The 18946-nt window shown below is 40.4% G+C and overlaps 1 protein-coding gene and 1 long non-coding RNA gene across 9 annotated transcripts; both read right to left on the reverse strand.

Moving 5' to 3' along the window:
* Positions 1-338: 338 nt before the first annotated feature.
* Positions 339-13705, reverse strand: LOC129186386 (ubiquitin-conjugating enzyme E2 J2-like). 6 transcript variants are annotated; one of them, XM_054784626.1, is made up of 10 exons: positions 13562-13705; positions 11284-11382; positions 8569-8639; positions 8405-8475; positions 5397-5527; positions 4140-4180; positions 2266-2368; positions 2050-2188; positions 1877-1957; positions 1052-1607 (listed from the first exon to the last, which is right to left on the reverse strand). In XM_054784626.1, exons 5-10 carry the CDS (start codon positions 5525-5527, stop codon positions 1365-1367), a joined length of 738 nt encoding a protein of 245 aa, XP_054640601.1. In that variant the 5' UTR covers positions 8405-8475; positions 8569-8639; positions 11284-11382; positions 13562-13705; the 3' UTR covers positions 1052-1364. The 6 variants fall into 6 exon arrangements, with proteins under 6 accessions (XP_054640605.1, XP_054640601.1, XP_054640603.1 ...); XM_054784628.1 differs by having other exon boundaries at positions 8405-8639; XM_054784630.1 differs by lacking the exons at positions 1052-1607; positions 8405-8475; positions 8569-8639 and adding an exon at positions 339-816.
* Positions 13706-15255: 1550 nt separating this feature from the next.
* LOC129185911 (uncharacterized) lies at positions 15256-18929 on the reverse strand. 3 transcript variants are annotated; one of them, XR_008572159.1, is made up of 4 exons: positions 18854-18929; positions 17454-17609; positions 17275-17369; positions 15256-16263 (listed from the first exon to the last, which is right to left on the reverse strand). It is a non-coding gene; the product is annotated as an uncharacterized LOC129185911 (long non-coding RNA). The 3 variants fall into 3 exon arrangements; XR_008572160.1 differs by having other exon boundaries at positions 16484-17369; XR_008572158.1 differs by having other exon boundaries at positions 15256-17369.
* Between the last annotated feature and the right edge of the window lie 17 nt (positions 18930-18946).

Below are 18946 nucleotides of genomic sequence, written 5' to 3' on the forward strand. Positions count from 1 at the left end.
TTTCCAATGAAATCTCATGTCTTTAGGTGGAATAAAATAGTTATTATAAAAAAAACATAGTTAAAAAAAAACAATATATATTTTCTTGTTTCTGAACACGTATGGAATCATAAATTGTAATTGGAGTTCAGTTAAACTTTTTGTTGGGAAAAATATCCATTTTACAAATATCAAGTGTAATTGACATGAGGGCGATTTAATGGGGTTATGGTTATGGTTTAATTTATTCCCAACATGCATACAGTTTACATTGAGTGCTTCATGTTACAATTCACAATGCCACGTCTGAAAAGGAGTAGGAAGAAGCAGAAATTAGTCAATCCTACCCCCTCATCTTCATCAAAGGTTCTTCCTTTTCCCCTTGTTGATGTCCGGATCCACTTCCTACTGTCTTTCGTGTTGTACTATGAGTGTCATTGAATGTAGATACAAAGTCCAGGTCCAGGTGAGAAACCCCCCAGTCATTCGGGAGTACAGTGACAGCATGGGTGGTGTGGACCTCTGTGAGCTTGACCAACCAAGAAATGGACCGTGTGTGATAGTTTTGTTGTCGCCACCACAAATTCCTGGATCCAGCTCAAGTCTGACAGCATAGTGCTTAGCAGATTCGCAGATTCAACACTGAACAGTTCCTGGACTTCAAACTGCATCTGGAAAATGACCTGCTGACATAGGACCTGCCCACACTGACGTGCAGATGACAGCGAGGAGAGAAGTAAGAGCTCGAGCCACCCATCGCAATGAGAATTCCACGACCTGAAGGACATTTAGGGCCGAGCACATGCCAGAGATGGTAGACTGCAACCACGCAGAGAGCTGTCGACACCAAGGTTGTAAGGAAAAAAACATTCATTGAGAGAAACTGCTTCCTGGATAGCTACTGTAAGAATTGAATGATGAAGAAAAGAGGAAGAGAGTAACAATTAAGACCCTGTGCTACTTCAGCCTCGTGACTGTTGAGAGGACCTGAACACCTATGAAAACTCAAGTCAAATTCAATACTCTTCGCAGTACAGTGATGAGTCTAGAAAGACAAATGAAGCCCTTGTGATTCTGTTGTCCAGTAGACATTCTGTAAAATCTAAAGTAAAAATATTGTTACAAAAAATTCTAAATTGTGAGTTTTGTTTTAGCTTCAATGAGGAAGGAAATCAAAAGTCAGTGACAAAATAAAACTGCAATACACAAATGTCTTCATTTTATTTTGAGCCACTGAATCAATGCAAGCTGAAACAACTTGAATATGAATAACTTATAAAGCATAAAATGACACTGAACCATTTCTTTCACCCATCATTCCCTTGTGGAACTTTCAAGACTCACAATGTGCAACTGTTGAACCTTGATGTCTGTGTCAAAAGTATTTATAGCTTTTTACGATAGCCTACGATGACGAACAGTTTGGCTAAGGCGCTGCCTAAAAGTCCATGACTGTGATTGGGGTGCTGCAGGCTGGCAGGGTTGGGGGCCTCGAGCGGGACGGGACTACCATCGAGGGCAGGGAGGTGGTAATGGGCCTGCTTGGAGTCGCCATCGGCCACCACATCGGGCAAGGGGAGGGGCTGGGTGTGGGCATTTAACTCTTCCTGAACTTTCTGCTTCATTTCCTGGTGACGGGACAGAGAGAATTTAGACCAACAGAGAAGTAAAGAAAACCAGTGTTTCCCCCTAGGTTTACAGCTTTTTTTGAGGAGGCGGGGGAGTGTATTGTAAATGACAAACACCAAGTCAATGCAATCGCTTTTTGCTGGTTATATAATGACAACAAGATTCCAAAGTGATCCACAAGTCAAAACCATGGCGAGTACTTTGGGGGTGCCCTCATAATATAATGGCAGTGGACACAGAAAAAAATTGCCATATTACAATCGCTGACCTTGACGACATCGGGGAACAATTCACAGAAGACTTTGTCGTTGAGGTTGAAGGCGAGGCTTTGGGCTGAGAGCTGTCGTTTCTGAAGAACCCCTCCCCCCAAAAAAACCAAAGAATTCAGTGACAGTGGAACTCATTTGCGACCGCTTGCTCACATTGGCCACTGGAGCTCACCGTGTGGTCAGAGGTCTTGATGCTCCCCACGGTATGACCTTTCTCCACCATGAAGCTGAGCAGACCTGTGAGGATGGTGGAGACGGACCATGCCGGGTTCCATGTGTCCGGATGGAAGTCTGTGATGGACAAACATAGCCTGTGGAGCGCCACGGAGCGTTTAAGGTGAGACTGATGGAACATGACCATGAGCGAAGCGTAAAAAGAAATTCTTACCTTGTATTACATTTAAATCTGCCGTTAGGTGTTATCATGTAAATACTTGGTGGCTTAAATGGGAAGTCCCGAGGGAATATGAGCTTTCCATGATAGTAACCTCCTACAGCAGAAACACATTGTATTATGGATTATTAATGTTCAAGCTCTTCCAGTAAAATTAGAAATCAACACAACTGTACAAACGCATAATGTTTACAATTATCAGGAAAAACATGCCTTATGCATCAGTTTGTCATGCAGAATTTCATAAGACGTCAGTTGAGAAAGCAAAGGATTTTGCTGTGTATTGGTTTTGCTCTTTATTAGCTGGTAAGAAGAATGCCCACCATGAGTGGGACTCGCAGTCAAAGCACGCAATGTAATGTTAAACAATTTGACAAGTTGATGCTCAACTTATTTTTACACTTTCATAGTGGTCGTGAATATTTTTAAATATTACTAAAACTTTGCCTACACAGTTAAGGATTATTTTAGAATAGCAACAGTTTGACCCTGGAACAGATAAATACTCTTATTTCTTATAGGAAAAATGCTCAAATCCAAACAAATCAGGTCCAGCGATGTCGCAGATTTAATTATTTGGGTTTTGCTGTCGTATCCAAGTCGCCTCTGTGAATAAATAGTTAATGTGCAAGAAATTGTTACAATATCAAGGACATTAAACCACTTAATCCAAAGCTCCAGCATTTTTCAAAACTTGAAAATGCAATAAAATATTTGAATTCCCTATTATTTCCTGCATGACAGGAAACAAAAAGGATACATCCGAAACCTTTAATTCTTCTTCCTGACAGGTCAGAACCACTTTAGACTTTAGCTTTGAAGGTAGATGAACATATTGGTTCTCTTGTCCTTTTGTCTCTCCAACACTACAGTTTTAATGGCCAGGTTATGCTGCACTCAAGCAGCAGATTCAGTTAAAGTACCAATTATGATGCAGCAAGTCCACATTTAGCAGTTAGACAGCTTTTCTTTTGACCTAAGTGATGAAATTGTGACATATACAGTATAGACTTATTGTGAAATCCTACGCTGTTGCCTGTTTTGACACTGACTCACTTCATGACACACAAGTGGAACAAATACCAGTGTGAAACATGTGCGTAATGGAAACTACTTTGAGATCACAGGGGCGGACTTACCATTAGGCAAACACAGGCAATTGCCTTGGGCCCTGAGATTTCCAGGGGCTCCCAAACGTCTCATAAAAACTGATTGATTTAAAGTACATATTAGTGTTTTAGTCTTAATTCACGTGCTTGAAACTACATCAAAATGCGTAATCTTATAATTGTTTTGACTCACGCAATGGACTATTCCATGTTACTGTGTATGTGCAGATTGATTCAGGAAGACGGCGGCAAAAACAAAGTTGTTGGCGCGGTGTGGAAGAAGATGTAGCGGAATTACCCCGAGTGGAGCGGAGAAGGCGAGAGGAAAATACACATACACGGTTTTTACGAAACCTACCGAAGGTGTCAATCTTTTTCATAGTTTCAAGTACAAACGTAGACACGTGACAACAAGAGCCAGACGCTCTTGACAGTAGCACGGCTGTCTGTGAGCTGCGGAGGTAGTTCTCGGGATGAAGCTGAGCCTGCGACTGATGCTTTTCATGACAAAGACGTGAGTATTAAAGTGGTAAACTACATTAAATGTTGTTTAATGTTCTTATCAATGACAGTAACTAAGTGTAGAGATGATTCATTTGTGAGGTAATAATCCCCCGAGAGGATTTTTCAATGTCGATGAAACTGATCACAAGTTGAGCCCAGCGAGAACATCAGGGACCACAGAACTATAAACCAGCGAGAACATCAGGGACCACAGAACTTAACAGAATGCTCAAAAGCAGCTTTTTTTTTTTTTACCTTCATACAGCGTTTTCTCAGGACCTTTGACCACATAGTGCCTGTAGGTCACACAACAGAGGTGTTAGATACTTTACCATGTTTAAAGACAACATAAAGACTTCCTGGTGCCTTTGGGTAGATTCGACAACTGCAACATGTGTGTGACGTCACCAAGATGTCATCAAGTTGTTGCAGGTCTTTACGTGCAAAGGTTAGCTATTTCCACTTGGTGGTCCTGTTTAAATATGGTTACAATATCAATCATTCAGTCACCAAACAGCTATTATAAAATGACTGATGATAATAATAGTAGCCAAACAGCAATTGATTTCTTGATATTGTTGGTAAAAGTAGCACCGTAAACACAGAAATCCAGTGAGCGGATGAAACCAAGCAGAGGAAGTGAAAAAATTCACTTCATTTTCAGATTTATTCATACAGAATTAAAGTCTCTGCATTGGCATGAACATGTTGGAAATGGTCATACTGTGGTTTGTAAGATGATAACATTTATTGCCACTTTTTCATGTCTGACACCAATACCGATATTGATACCAATCAGATACCACCACCAACCTTCTTTTCTCCATCCGTCCATCCATTTCCTAAGCCGCTAGTCCTCACTAGGGTGGCGGGGGTATGCTGGAGCCTATCCCAGCTGACCTTGGGCGAGAGGGGGGTACACCCTGGACTGGTCGTCAGCCAATCTCAGGGCACATATAGTATAGACAAACAACCATTCACTCACATTCATACCTATGGGCAATTTAGAGTCTCCAATTAACCTAACATGCATGTTTTTGGAATGTGGGAGGAAACTGGAGTACCCGAAGAAAACCCCCCCACACACACAATGGGAGAACATGCAAACTCCACACAAAGATGCCCTTATTTTCTCCTTTCTTATTATAGTAATACATGTGTATATTCAAATATTTTTGCTTAATACAGACATTAAAAAAACAGCATGTTCAAACTGTTCAACAAATATTCGGTTCCTCTGAAGGAAGAAATTAAAGCACCAACTTCATGACAATACATGGGCATTTGAAGGATGATGCACCTGGAAACCAATTGAGACAACGCATCTATGAGAGTGCAAGCCTATACTAATATAAAGCAACTACAATGTGAATTTCTGTGTGAATTTCACTTGGAGTATCAAAGTATCTAGCTATCACTTTATTTTTAAGAGTTGAACCTAACTAATTTAAAGAAGTGATGCCATCGGGTCTTTTAACCATTTGGTGATTACGACATTTAAAGAGACTGTACCATTCTAGGATGTTGAATGGGAGCGGTTCAGCATAGACGTAAGGCACAGGATCTTTCTTTATTCTGAGGTAATCCTGTTTAAGTCGCTGAGTGGCTGTGGTTGGAGCGCTCTTGTTCCTCTTGGGGTTCATCTGTGGATACGCACAAGGAAGAATTATTTTTCTATGAATTACAGTATTTTTAAGAAGGGTAAACAAAATGTCTTCTTGTTTGCTGTGGCACCGTCAACCCACCGCCTGCCTGAACTTGAAAAGGCTGAGAAGATCCCAGAGGACTGCATACTGCAATGTACAGTAATAGTTATAACAAAAGTGACAAAACACCGCATGTGACTCCAAGTGATTCTTCCTGAGGTGTGAGATTAAACATATTGAATAATCGGCACGTCATGTTCCGCATGACAGGTTGGACTTTACTTTTGGTTTCACTTAGTTTTCACGTTGTTTCCTGTTTTGTTACTATTTAGGTGGAGTCGCATTACGCGCAAAGAGCAAAAAGTACAGTTTACAGTCACTGCGAATTTGAAACTCTCGAAATAATTCCTCATCGTGGACACACTGTGCTTGTTGCTCTGTGGAGCATGTCATCACTCGTGCGCCGACATCATTACTGGCAGAAAAAAACAATGCCGATATCATCAGATATCTAATTTTTATGCCAATATCGACCAATATTATGGGACATTCCTACTTGATAACCTTAAATCGAAGATGAATAGCATGAAATGACCACTCAGTCTAAGTATTGTCCATTGCCTTGTTCATAACAAACAGTATTCCCATGTAACAGTAAATTTTAGACCCAACAATAGTTGTTCCATACCAGTGGTTCTCCAGTCTTCTCTCTTTAGAGTTTCAGCAATGTCTTCTGTTTTCTACTAAATGTACAATTACTCTCTGCACAAATATCTTTCTTCATATCACCCACGTCACTTTGGTATCAAATATGTCACATTTGTATCAAGGTTGTGAGATCAATGACATCATTGTCATCATGTTAGTTAGAAAGTGTTGACAAGTGTTTATGGATAGCATCACTCCTGTTATACCGTAGAAATCATTGTAAGGTTTGATGACTAATAGTGCTGTCATGTGAATAAAACCAAACCAAAAATCACTCTATACCCTGCATTGTTCACGGGCGTTACTATATCTAAATTATTGTGTGGCCATATGGGGGAAAAAGTACATCTCATTATGCACTGTAGGCTACTACTACTTTGCTATTATTTTACCCTCCATTTTTAGTGGTTCCTCCATTGCATGAGCGGTAATTTGATGCTGTAGTAGTTGAGGTGTGAAATAAAGTCAAGAAAACCTGTCTGAGTTGAGTTGATAAAAGTGTCCTCATGATCTTCTCAGCTTTTTCAGGTTCAGACAGACTAAAGTCCAAAGAACTTTATAACAGATTAACAGTGGAGAAGTTATTGGATTGAAGGGATAATAAATAAAATTCATTCAAATTAATTAAACTGTTGAAAAAAATGGGAAACCATTGAAATAGTGGAACCATTCAAAACTGAGGATAAAATAGCAATTTAACAAGTAAATGGCTTATGCTAAAAGTTCCTTCACAAAGAAAATGTCACAGTCTGAGGAGCTGTCAGATGCTTGACCCCCGATATGTAGAGACAGAGGCAGAAAGGTGTAAATAAAATTATTTTAATAACAAAAACGACACTCACAGCAGTGTAGGACAAGGCAACAAAAGAGACAGCGAGGTAAAGATTTTGGCCAAAGAAAACTGCTGGACTTTGAGTACTAATTGGTTCCATAGCGAACCATGACACACACACACACACCACCAAAGACTGCCCACCTTAATTAATATTTTTACACCGCTCTTTAACGAGTGTTTTGCAAATAAAATAAAGGGCTTGATAAGAGGTCAGGTGAGCAATTGATGCGGTTACTAAGTGGTTAATTTGCCCGATATTATTATATATTCAACAAGGGGAGATGCTGGGGAAAGTGGACAGTGTTGGGGGAATTATGGACATAAATGAGAAAATAAATTCAAAAGACATTTATGAAGAGTTGTCTGGATTTGGCAGAAGTTAGTGTTTTTCACGACGACAATATTGGTTTTCTATTTATAGCACAATACAGTCATAAATAATAAATGATCGCTGTTGCGTGGTTTACGATGGCGTATTATTATTCCAAAAATATTGAAAGGCAAATGCAGGCCTTGCTATGAACGGTTTTATCGAAGCCGGGCCTTACTAAAAGCAGTTTTAGCTAAGCCGGGTCTAATTAAACCCAGGTTGGGTTGAGTCGGGTTTAGCTGAAACAGGTTTTAGTTAGGCTTGGTTTAGCTAAAACCATGTTTAGTTAGGTCTGGCTTAGCTAAAACCGTGTTTTGCCAAAAAAACGTTTTTTTGCTAAAAATAGGTTTTAACGACAACTGTGTTTCATTAAAACCGGTTTTAGTTAAACCGATCTGAACGTTTTAGCCAATTTTAACCAATTGTCATAGCCAGTTTTAATTCAAACAGGTTGTAGCTAGAACCAGGTGTATCTTAAAACAGGTTTTAGTTAAACTTGACTTTAGTTAAAACTGGATATACGGGTTTTAGCCAGTTCAGACCGGTTTTAACTAGTTTAGACAGGATCTAACCGGTTCAGACCGGTTTAGACTTGTTATCGCCGATTCTAATTGTTAGAACCAGTTTTAACCTGTTTAGACCAGTTTTAACTTCTTTAGACTGGACCTAACCGGTTCAATGTGAAGAAAACCGGTTTTAACTGGTCAGAACTGGGTAAAACCAGTGAAAAACAGGTTCTTTTTACCTCAAATTAAACTAGGTTTGGGTTTTGGGTCAGAGGTCAGGGAGACGGGGAAACGGGGTCAAATGTCAGACCCGGAGTCAGCCAGGGCTAAACTGAATGCGCGCCCCCCGACTGAGACAGAGAAGAAGTTAAAGAGCTAACTCCACTACATGACCACAAATGAACCCTGCGGGATTCGAACTCATGTCCCCCACAGGTGAAAGGCGAATGCCTTACCAACTCAGCTATCGCAGCGCCCTCCCTGATTGAGGTCCAGCGACAGTCACAGTGCAGACATCAAACAAACACTGGACAGAGAAGAAGTTAGAGATTCCTTCAATCTATGACCACAAATGCACCCTGCGGGATTGGCCCCCCAGGGCGAAAGGCGGATGCCTTACCAACTCAGCTATCCCAGCACCCTCCCTGACCGAGGTCCAGCGACCATCACAGTGCAGACATCAAACAAACACTGGACAGAGAAGAAGTTAAAGAGCTGACTCACTGATCCACAACACCAGGATCTACAGCAGGGACATCGGAATGTCATTCGGACTGGAAAAATATGGCTGAATGGTAACAAAGAGGGAAGGTAGTCCATTAAATAAGCTTTGCTTCTTCCTACTCTTTTTGGACATGTGGAACTGTGAAAGAATGATTCATGAGATGTATTCCAGAGGCTATACGCTAAGCGTACGCGTTGTGAAATGTCTCTCTGCATTGTGCCGTGAAAAAAACTCTACCTCCCGTTCATCTTAAAAATTATGTTTCCCTTCTTTTTTCTGCCATCTTTTTGGGAGTCGGTTTTCTCTCTTCATTTTTGCTAGCTTCTTTCCAACATATACATGATCTCCACAAACGCTACGTTTTGGTCATGCGCCCAATACTGACCTTTCAACTATACTAGGTCAGAGGTCATTTATATGTGTTTTTTTTTTTAAATATATTGTCATTTTCAGTTTACACTTAAGTGTGATTTAAACAATAGCAACCAAAAAAAAGTGGATCCAGCTCACTGGTAAGTGGCGCTATTTGCGCTATTTTAACAACAGCCTGGCAATACTAAAACAATAGTGTCACGATAAAGACATTTTCCTATGAATTCACAGTATTCACAGCACGGTGTTCTAGTGGTTAGCATGTTGGCCACACAGTCAGGAGATCATGAAGATCCGGGTTCAAATCTCCACCAGGCATCCTCTGTGTGTTTCTCCGGGTACTTCGGTAATGACAAATGGCTTATTTTTTACCATTTTGTAGTTCAGATGTTTGTCCACGTATACAGCCACACCTCCTCCATTTGCATTGTTCCTGTTTGCACACATCATTTCATATCTTTCCAGCTCGAATTCCATTCCTTTGTTGGCATTGATCCAAGTTTCTGAGATTGCTATTACTTTGAAGGGATCTTTGAATTGATTCTAATATTGTTTGATGTTAGTGAAGCTTGCGCACATGCTTCTGCTGTTTATGTGGATGATGGATAACTTGTCGTCGTTGATGAAGCTGTCGTTGTATTGCTCCTCCGTATAATAACAGCAGTCATTTGTAATATGAGAGAAAAAATTTGAGTCCGGATCAATGCCTTTTTCCATATTCAATTGTTTGTGATTTGTAAAATAAAAAGTATCCAATTGTGGATCTTGTAGCATATTAGAGTTGTACTCTTCCATGTGGGGAGACCTCAATATCGCTCTAGGTCCTTGATGTCTTTGACAACAAGAACTCTGGCCTCTGGTCCTCCATTTTCTTTGATGAAGATTTTGCAGTTTGCGCTCCATGTTCCTTGGATCTTTCCTTGCTTCCTCAGATCACGTGCTTTCTTTGCGATTTCAGCGTTGCGCTTTGTTAGGCGGTCATTCATGGAGACGTTTGTTCCTTTCAGCTTCTTTCCCTGTTTCAGCAGAGCAACCTTGAATTTCCTGTTAGTGAATTTGACGATGACGACGGGTGTAGTACGGTTCCTCCCATACAGTGGGATACAAGTATCGATAGATTGGATGTCTACATCCACCTCCTTCGATTGCAAAAAAAATCACAACTTGTTGCTCCGTTGAGGCGACATCCATTTCATCTGGTTCATCAGTATTCGCCACTGCTCTGGCATAGGACCTTGGTTTGGTTCGAAGCCCCGTCACGACCACGTCATTCATCCGTGTGTTCTGGTCCATGTCATCCATGGTGGTTTTCAGCTTCTCAATGATCTTATAACTTTTTTTTAACTTTGAGACAACTAAGACACGAACAACATTAAATTCAAGGCTCCAGACTTTTTTTTTTTTTTTTTTTTTTTTTACTCGGAGCACAGTGGCCCCTAACTTATGAGAGCAGGCAAAAAATTTTGGGGCGCACACCGAAATTGATTTGCAAAATAAATATTTATATTTCCTCTCATTTACACTGTATTACTGATAAATACTATGAACTCCAATACCGCCCACTTTCCACATACATCGGCTCGCCTTCTTTCTTCTTCTTTGGTGTTTGTGTCTTCTTTCTTAAGCGAGCCAAAGTGCCTCAGAATCTTTTGTGGTACTCGAGACTGCCATCCATTTTCTATACCGCTTCTTCCTCTTTAGGGTCGCGGGGGCATGCTGGAGCCTATCCCAGCTGACTTCGGGCGACAGGCGGGGTACACCTTGGACTGGTCACCAGCCAATAGCAGGGCACATATAGAGAAAACCCACAGAGAAAACCCACGCACGCATGGGGAGAACACGTAAACTCCACGCAGAAATGCCCAAGGGAGAATCAAACCCGGGTCTTCCCGATCTCCAGACTGTTGCAGTGTTTGCCACCGTGCGGCCTCTCGAGACTGCCATTATATAAATATTATTAATATAAAACACCCAGGACGCGTAGGGGCACATTGCAGCCGTGACTTTGAGAACCCCGATTTAGAGGGATCACAAGCTGGCTATGGCAAATGATGACGACACATTGATCAACATATGATCAAAATATTGTTCGCAATATTGATCAAAAATAGGCCTTATTTTCAGAAAACCAATCTCATTCTGTCTCAAATCAATAATAATTTGAAAGCATGCGTAATTTTGATACATTATAATACGAATAAGAACATGCTGTGAAATTTGAGTGGCTTTCGTTTGTACCTTGGACTTCCTGTTGGTGGCACCACATCCAGAGGTTGTATTTATGCCTTACGATGCCGCCCAGACGTCCTGCATCTTCTCGATATTTTCACAAAAAACCTAAGGGCCAGAAAAAGTTGGTGAGGCTGAAGGAGAAGGTTGAACTTCAGGATATGTCAAAGGGAGGGGAAACTTTTTTTACTGTCATGTAATAATTAAATCAGTCACTTTTATTGCAAATGTTGATCCAAAATTAAGATAATCTCAAGATAGCAGGAGGGTTGGGGGGGGGGGGTATAATGCACAGTGGCTCCTAGATGCAGCCGCAGTGTCAAAAATTGACTTCTTTGTCTCAATTTCTTGAGTTTATTTGCTCATCATGGGTGGTAAAGGAAAGTACCCGCCATGAATAGTGGGGATCTAGATGAGAAGAATTATCATGGAAAACAATCAAAGACATATCCTATTTGGAAGATGTGTTCTAAACACATATTCATTTATTATAATTGATGCTGTGAGGTTGACAGAACACTGAGTCATTTTTTTTTGCTTCTATGTGAGTTGTATCTGATTGTTTTCATGTCATTGTGAACAGCACAATTTCAAATACCAGTCAGGCCTCATTTGTATGTGGGTATAAATCCGATATGTACGCAATGCGACTGCAGTGTGAACGGTCATGCCGTAATGCCGTGCTTACCGAGACTTTGATAAAATGTACTCACGGATGTAGGCAAAAGCTCTTTTTGTCATCCGAAAATTATTTTTAAAACGTGTCAGTGAAGCGACTCACGGTTCCCTGCCACACACACACTCCTCGGAACGTTTGGTTAAGAAAATGGTGACTCTCTTTGCGCAAAATCCTTGAAATTGCCACAAACGCTCAAAGGAGAGGACGCACTGCCGTAATCTTTACTTTCGTAAACACACGGAAATGCGTGTGACGTCGTGCTTTTACGCATACAAATCGCTTTTTGGGCGCTTTGCGTTCACAATGACAAGTCTCATTTTTTTGGCAATATGAACAAACACATCGAAATTCGGAATTGGGCATGTACCCTGCAGTGTGAACGTAGCCTGAGTTAGTTTGTTGACTTTGAGGTTAAAGTGTATTACGTCCCTAACAAATAAATGTGTTTTGGCCCATCAGTCTCAATAATAATAATAATAATAATAATAATAATAATAATGTCACATCCACAGAAGCGTCTCTCTTGTCATCCTTATTTCCTGCTTGGTAATAAGCACCTGACTGCATAAAGATGTTGCTCAAGTCCTTCCTGTTTACTGTATATGAATGTTTCATTTAGCGTTTTGTATTGTCAAAATCAAAGTCCCAATAAAAATAACCGAGCAGAATAAAATATACATATCAAGTGACAGCCTGGTTCCGTAACTAGTCCCGCGTGGAAACTTGATGTTATGTTAACGTCAAATTAGCATTAAAATGAGTCCTGCATTCCATCCTTCAAGGTTATGTTGTTATAGATATTAGAGTGCATACGGAGCTTGCGCGTGCGTGCGGTCCGCAAGCTGCCAAGCGGCGGGTCCCCCAGAAAGGTGTTAGAGCAGGTTTGTTTAGAGTGGGTTTGGGAGAGAGTGAGGTCGACATGTGCGTGTGTGGGTTTAAGTCTGCACAGGCTTGACGTTGAAGATGTTTACTTTCTTCATCATTGCCCAGTGCTTCCCTAAAAGGCAAGAAATGAATACATTCTTTTTAATTACATGATGCCGAACAGCCGTAATAAAATGTGGATTAACTTGTACACTGGACGATTTTTTTTTTCTGGAATCTTAATTCATATCATGCCCCACCTCCCCCGCCACTGTCTACAACCGTAAATATGTATGCTAACTCACATTGTCATAAAGTATTTAAAAACTCATAAATGCATCGAGACACACTTGCATGCCAACACACTGACCAAGCCTTGGGCAGTTTACAAGCTGATATTAAGAATTAAAAGCCCAATCTATTCTTACCTTTGTATAAATGCTTTGGTCTGTTTCAGCATACCTTTTTAATCTTCCTGTTTATTTACACACACAAACGCATTATGTTATTATAATATATTCTATTATTTGTGTGATGCAGCTTGCGTTTGTCACGCCTGGTGCGTGGACGTGCAGGTGTGAATCCCCGTATGCAGAGGCAAGACACCTCCAGGTAAGAATAACAGCTTTACTGAACACATTTGCAAACAAAAAGCACAGCAACTAAAAACCACGGTGCAAAATAAGTGTCCGAATGCACAGCGATAAAAATGGAACAAGTACAAAGAGAGGAACTAAAAGCTACCTGTGAGACAGGCAGGCCACTGGACAAGCATGTAGGAAGGTAAGCACAGGATCAGAGTAAAACAAGGACAATGAGGTAAATGACTAGGAAGTCGGCTGACATGAAGCGCAATCAGTGGCGTCCAAAACAGGGGAATGCTCCTACACTTCCTGCAGCAGCTGAGGAGCATAAAAGCAAGTGCTGATGGGAAGCAGCTGCTCTCATCAAGTGGCTCCGCCCACCTCAGGAAAACCAGCATCTGGGAGACAGACCACAACACTGAGCAGTAAAGAGCACTTTACGAGTCAAAAGGGTCTACACACATTACAGTGATAAGGAAAAGGCTGACATGTCACAGCAGAGTGTGACAGCGTTCTTGTAATGAGAATGAGGAAGTGTCGTTCCCAGGTTGAGCGGACTAGAGACGTGTGTGACTTGGAGATACATACAGTGTATGGTGTTGGAAATGTACTGCTGTTGATGTGTTCAGGTCAGAATGAAGTTATAAAAGAGCGTCAGACTCCTTGTGACTGTGTGGGGATGCTCCACTGTCCTACCGTCTGCCGTCGTAACAGAGAGGAATGCTTGCTTTGGTGTGCATGCGTTGATTACACTAAAACATTTACATTTAATTGATTAAATAAATGACTTACCTCCATTAACGTATTATTGTGACAGCTCTATTTATTAATTAAATATTTTTTTTAATTAAAAAACACGATAGAGTGAAGCCGCAAAATTGAAAGCGCGACGTGGCAAGGGACTACTGTTTAGAAATGCATAAATACTTAAAATAAAATAAATAAAATGTACAGTATGTGCATACTGACCAGCTGTAATCACAACAGGAAGTTGATGAGAGGGCACTTGTGTCTTTAGATGAGAAGGTCAAACCAGACGTCACGTTAAAGTTCTTCAACGCTCACAGACTGTTTCTTTCATAGAACAAAAACAAAACCATCTATGGCATATTATGTAGCAGTTAATGTAGCAGTTATTTTGCACACAAGTTCCTGTTGTGTCTAACAATGCCATCATTCTTTTGTTTCTCAGGGCAAGGCTAGTGGATCTAAATCTAGCTTTTAAAACAGGGATCCCCAACCCCCGGGCTGCGAGCCAGTCGGTACCGGGCCGCACAGAAAGAAAAAATAATTTCCATTATTTCATTTTTTAAGTTTTATTTTGAAAAGTGGCCGGATTCCCTCTATTACATCCGTCTCACCTGACGCATGTCCATTGTACGTGTGCTAACTTTATCTCCTGCCGCACAGATAGACTACTACTGTATTTTTACCATTTTTCTTTCACCTCATATTTGGTGTCAAATGCTGATACTATGTGGGAATGTTTAAAGATAAGTTTTGATGACTTATTGAGTGCTAATGTGCACATTTGTCTCAAGTTAATTCATGCGAGCGCAATGCCTCTTACCACACACGTCAAACAGCGATGTAATAATCTCTCTGGAAAAACTTGGCTGGAACTTGAGCTGGTGGATGGTGGGTCGGCATTCATTTTGTACTTTTAATTTGATGTTATTCATGTCTTAGTTTTACACAATACATAATAAATAAGATAAAATACATTGCTATAATGTACGGTCCGCGGGTCAAAAAAGGTTGGGACCACTGTTCTAAAACACTGTGAGAGTCTGAGATGTTTCCTGGTTTACCTGACAAAGACACAAAAAGACACAGATCGTTTTCACCTTCTTTTATTTGTCCTTTTCCTCCTGCATAGCATTTCCATCACTTCTTATTATGGAGATGCGACATCAAGGGAAAACCTATTTTAAAATGCATCAAATATAATGTGAATATCTAACATGCAAAGAATGATATTCCCGATACAGATAAATCGTCAATAAAAAATATCCCTGCTGAAAACATTAACCAAGAAAAGTGACAGTAGTCTGAAATACATTTTGTTTACAATATCCCCACAAATTGTTATGACTTCACTGGATGCTGATGCTTCAGCTCCGATCCCTTGTTCTTTGCAGGGATGTGTGAGGGACAGTAAACTACCAGCTGTAGTGAGCAAGTGAGTGGTCAAAATGGCATTCATCTCAATTCGGAGATAATCATCTCATTAATTCAAAAGATTGTTTTCCCTTCAAATAATGCAACATTCTCTATATTACAATAACTTTTTTATGACTGAAAACACACCAAGAATATAACCATCCTAAAACAAAAAAAATTTGTGTTAACACAAAAAGAATGGCCATCATAAATGCACCCTTTGGTATGTTGAGTCAAACAAGGTCCAATGGAAAACCAGGTATACATTTAAATGCAACAATGACAACACAAAATTTGTTTCCATCACAAGTGAAAGATTCAAATATAGAAGGAAGAGTCAAAAAAGAGTCCACTGGTGAAGCATGACTGCATCATAAAGATCACTGCAGCCTCTTGATTTTCAGTGACTGAACTTTTGGTGAAAGCTTCTTACCATCTAGGTTCATCAGTATCTTCTGGTACACTTCAAATGTACACTTCCACGCTCGTGAGTAGCTCAAATTGAGTGCATAGATCAATCCAAACAACATGGCGCATCCACAAGTGATACTTGGTAGGCCAGCAAGGACCTCCACCCCTTCAAATCAGCACTCCCACACCCTCTGGATCTTCTTCGGGCTCTGCATTTTCTTTTCTGACCACGTAGACCCCCATGGTTGTCAGAGGAAACTCCCTCTCCATGTCATCTGTGTTGATGCTCTAAGGAAGACCAGCACAGAAAAAAAACAAGTTAAACAGTGTTTGGTCATTTTAAGAGTCAAGATGCCTCCAAAAGAAACTTGATTTTCTTGGAATGTTTTCAGTGATACATAGTTATCATAATATCGAAGAATATTGCAGTAAAGGGATTGTTGGGATTCTTTGCCATGAAATTGTAAGACATCCCCATCAGCAGTGCAGTGCATCAACGGTGGCTTACCCCCACTTCGTCCCATGAACCCAGTTCTGGTCAGATTTCGGTGATGTATGTGTTCCACAGTGTTTACATGCAGGGATGTGACGTAGCGGTCTTCAGCCGCTGTGGAACATATTCACAACAACGAACTCGCAGAGACATGATGGGAGAGAGTAATGCAGAGAGATTGCGAGATCTGATTTTTTCGAGGAAGCATTTTTGTGATGCAAATGTGTTACTCTTTTGAACGCATATTGTTTTGAGAAGCCAAACTCTTTAAGTGACCCCACCAACTAACCAGAACTACTTTCCTCATCACTGAAGTCTGAACAGAACTCCGCTCACGGGACAAAGTGGGGGGGAAAGTTGCTGTTGATGCACTACACTGCTGATGGGGGTGTCAAAAAATCCCAGCTATCCCTTTAATTTGAAGAAAAAAAAAGGAATTAATGAGATAATTATCTCAAAATGTATCTGAATCCTTCCTTGTGACCGCTCACTTGCTCACCAAACAGCTGGCAGTTTACTTTCACTCACCCATCTTGCAAAGAACAAGGGCTTGGGGCAGAAGCATCAGCATCAGAGTGAACAGAGCAAGAAGACATTGCTGTATCCATGTGTAATGTCTGTGTGATATCAAACCCATAACTAACTCCATTATAGCACTATGCCATCCATTCGGGAAAAAAAATGGGCTGAATTGTTTTTTTCCCCCCAATTATTTTGTCAGTATTTCCAATATACTGCATTAATTTCAAAAGACAGCAGACATATTTTCTCAAATAAATGGTGTTTCTATATGCTAATATATGTACTCAGCGAGTATTCCTTGACGAGTGGCTTGATGTTCTCATTCAGGTAGACACACAGGGATTTCAAGATGCTCTCGCTCAACGTGCAGGTCATCTGTCTGCAGTAAAAAACAGATTTAGTTCAAAAATTAAGTATAAGTGACACTTCTACTTTTTAACTGAAAAACCTCCAGAGTACAAACCTTGATTGTCAATGACATTATCTGACGGATCTTCTTTCCTGCAACTCCCCCTTTGTTGCGGAATACCTTCATCAGGTTATCCGTGTGCTTGTCCAACTGGGAGATGAACCGTGATTCAAGAGGCATTACATTTATCCGTATAAACTCTGCATTAACCTAATGGATAAAATGAAAAGACAAATTTATATATAGCATTTGTATGCTTTTTTTTTTTTTTTTTTTAGTAAATCAGTGGTTCTCAATAGTTATCCCCTGGAGGGACGGGTGTTGTGACCCACTGTAAATTAGTCAATACAGGCAAATAAGATATACACATTACTTACCCTTCACTTAACAGGTTGATTGCCTAACCTATACTTGAGTACTTTTGGGCTGTACGTTTACGAAAAACGACAGTTAAAAACTTATTTGGCAGCTTTCGTGCAAGCAGCTGTGTGCGTGCGTGTGTGTGTGTGTGTGTGCAGCAGCGTAGAAGAGGGAGATCACTCGTGATATTTGATCAATAAAATGAGGTAGAAACATCACTTAAACTTCGTGTTATAGTATTAGTTATTAGCGACATCTTTGATCGATGTAATAGTGGCGGCGTTTTTTTTCCTTTCAGCAAAAGATCTTGTTTACATCATTAGAGGTGTGCTAAATACGTACACAAACACCCCTTGAGCAGAGATAGGAGCCGACGGCTCAATGGAGAGGAAGGAAAGAGCTAAAACGAGCTTCTCACCTGCAGCCAACGTAGTTATGAACAACTTTTATTCAATAAACGTTTGGCGGAGATTTAAATAAGCGCTTTGCACGTGTCCCTACTTATCGAACAACTTCCCCGTCACATCTTCAAGATAAAAGTATTATGTGAAAACAAGGTCTCTTCAAAACGATATCCTCCCGCCTGAGCTTTTGCTTTGAAAAGTAAACAGGAAGTGCTGCAATTCATTATTTTGTGTTTTACTAAATAATACTAATATATATTCAATAAAGCGCAGATATTCGACGTATTTAGGCAGAAATCTCCACAGCCTGTAGAAACCTCCAGCAAGCCACTAATTATCTACATTTTCCTGCTTTAGATAGATAGCGAGTTGCGCCACTAACTGTTCTGAATCAAATCATAGACAAGTCGCCCATCTCGGAGGATTATTAACACAAGCAGCAGGCACTTACCGTTCTGTATTGTCAAAAATAATGAATGACAAACGAAACGTAAATTGCGTCTTTCTACACATAAAGCAGTTTACTTAGCTTAGGTTCAGTTGGAAAGAAAAATGGCGGTCAATTAAAACTACAACGCAGCAAAGCTGAACACTGAACGGTGAACGCCAACCTTGCATGAAATATCATCATTCATTGTTGAATATTGTGGGAAAAAAAACAGAATGACATGTGAAGAAGAAAACTCTTACCAAACTCCAGCAGTATGGTGGGCCAACTCACTGTATCAGCGCCTTTTGGTGAAAAGATTCCCGCTGAGCCTCTTCTTCTTTGGTTTTATATGA

Source organism: Dunckerocampus dactyliophorus, chromosome 8, assembly GCF_027744805.1.
Source record: "Dunckerocampus dactyliophorus isolate RoL2022-P2 chromosome 8, RoL_Ddac_1.1, whole genome shotgun sequence".
In the NCBI taxonomy this organism is placed as follows: domain Eukaryota; kingdom Metazoa; phylum Chordata; class Actinopteri; order Syngnathiformes; family Syngnathidae; genus Dunckerocampus; species Dunckerocampus dactyliophorus.

Coding starts and splice junctions, on each gene's coding strand:
- LOC129186386 (XM_054784625.1), bottom strand. CDS start 5,527: ATGAACCCCAAGAGGAACAAGAGCGCTCCAACCACAGCCACTCAGCGA. Junction 2,369..4,139: donor TGAGAAAACGCTGTATGAAG/GTAAAAAAAAAA, acceptor TTTCTGCTGTAG/GAGGTTACTATCATGGAAAG. Junction 1,608..1,876: donor TGTTCCCCGATGTCGTCAAG/GTCAGCGATTGT, acceptor TCCCGTCACCAG/GAAATGAAGCAGAAAGTTCA.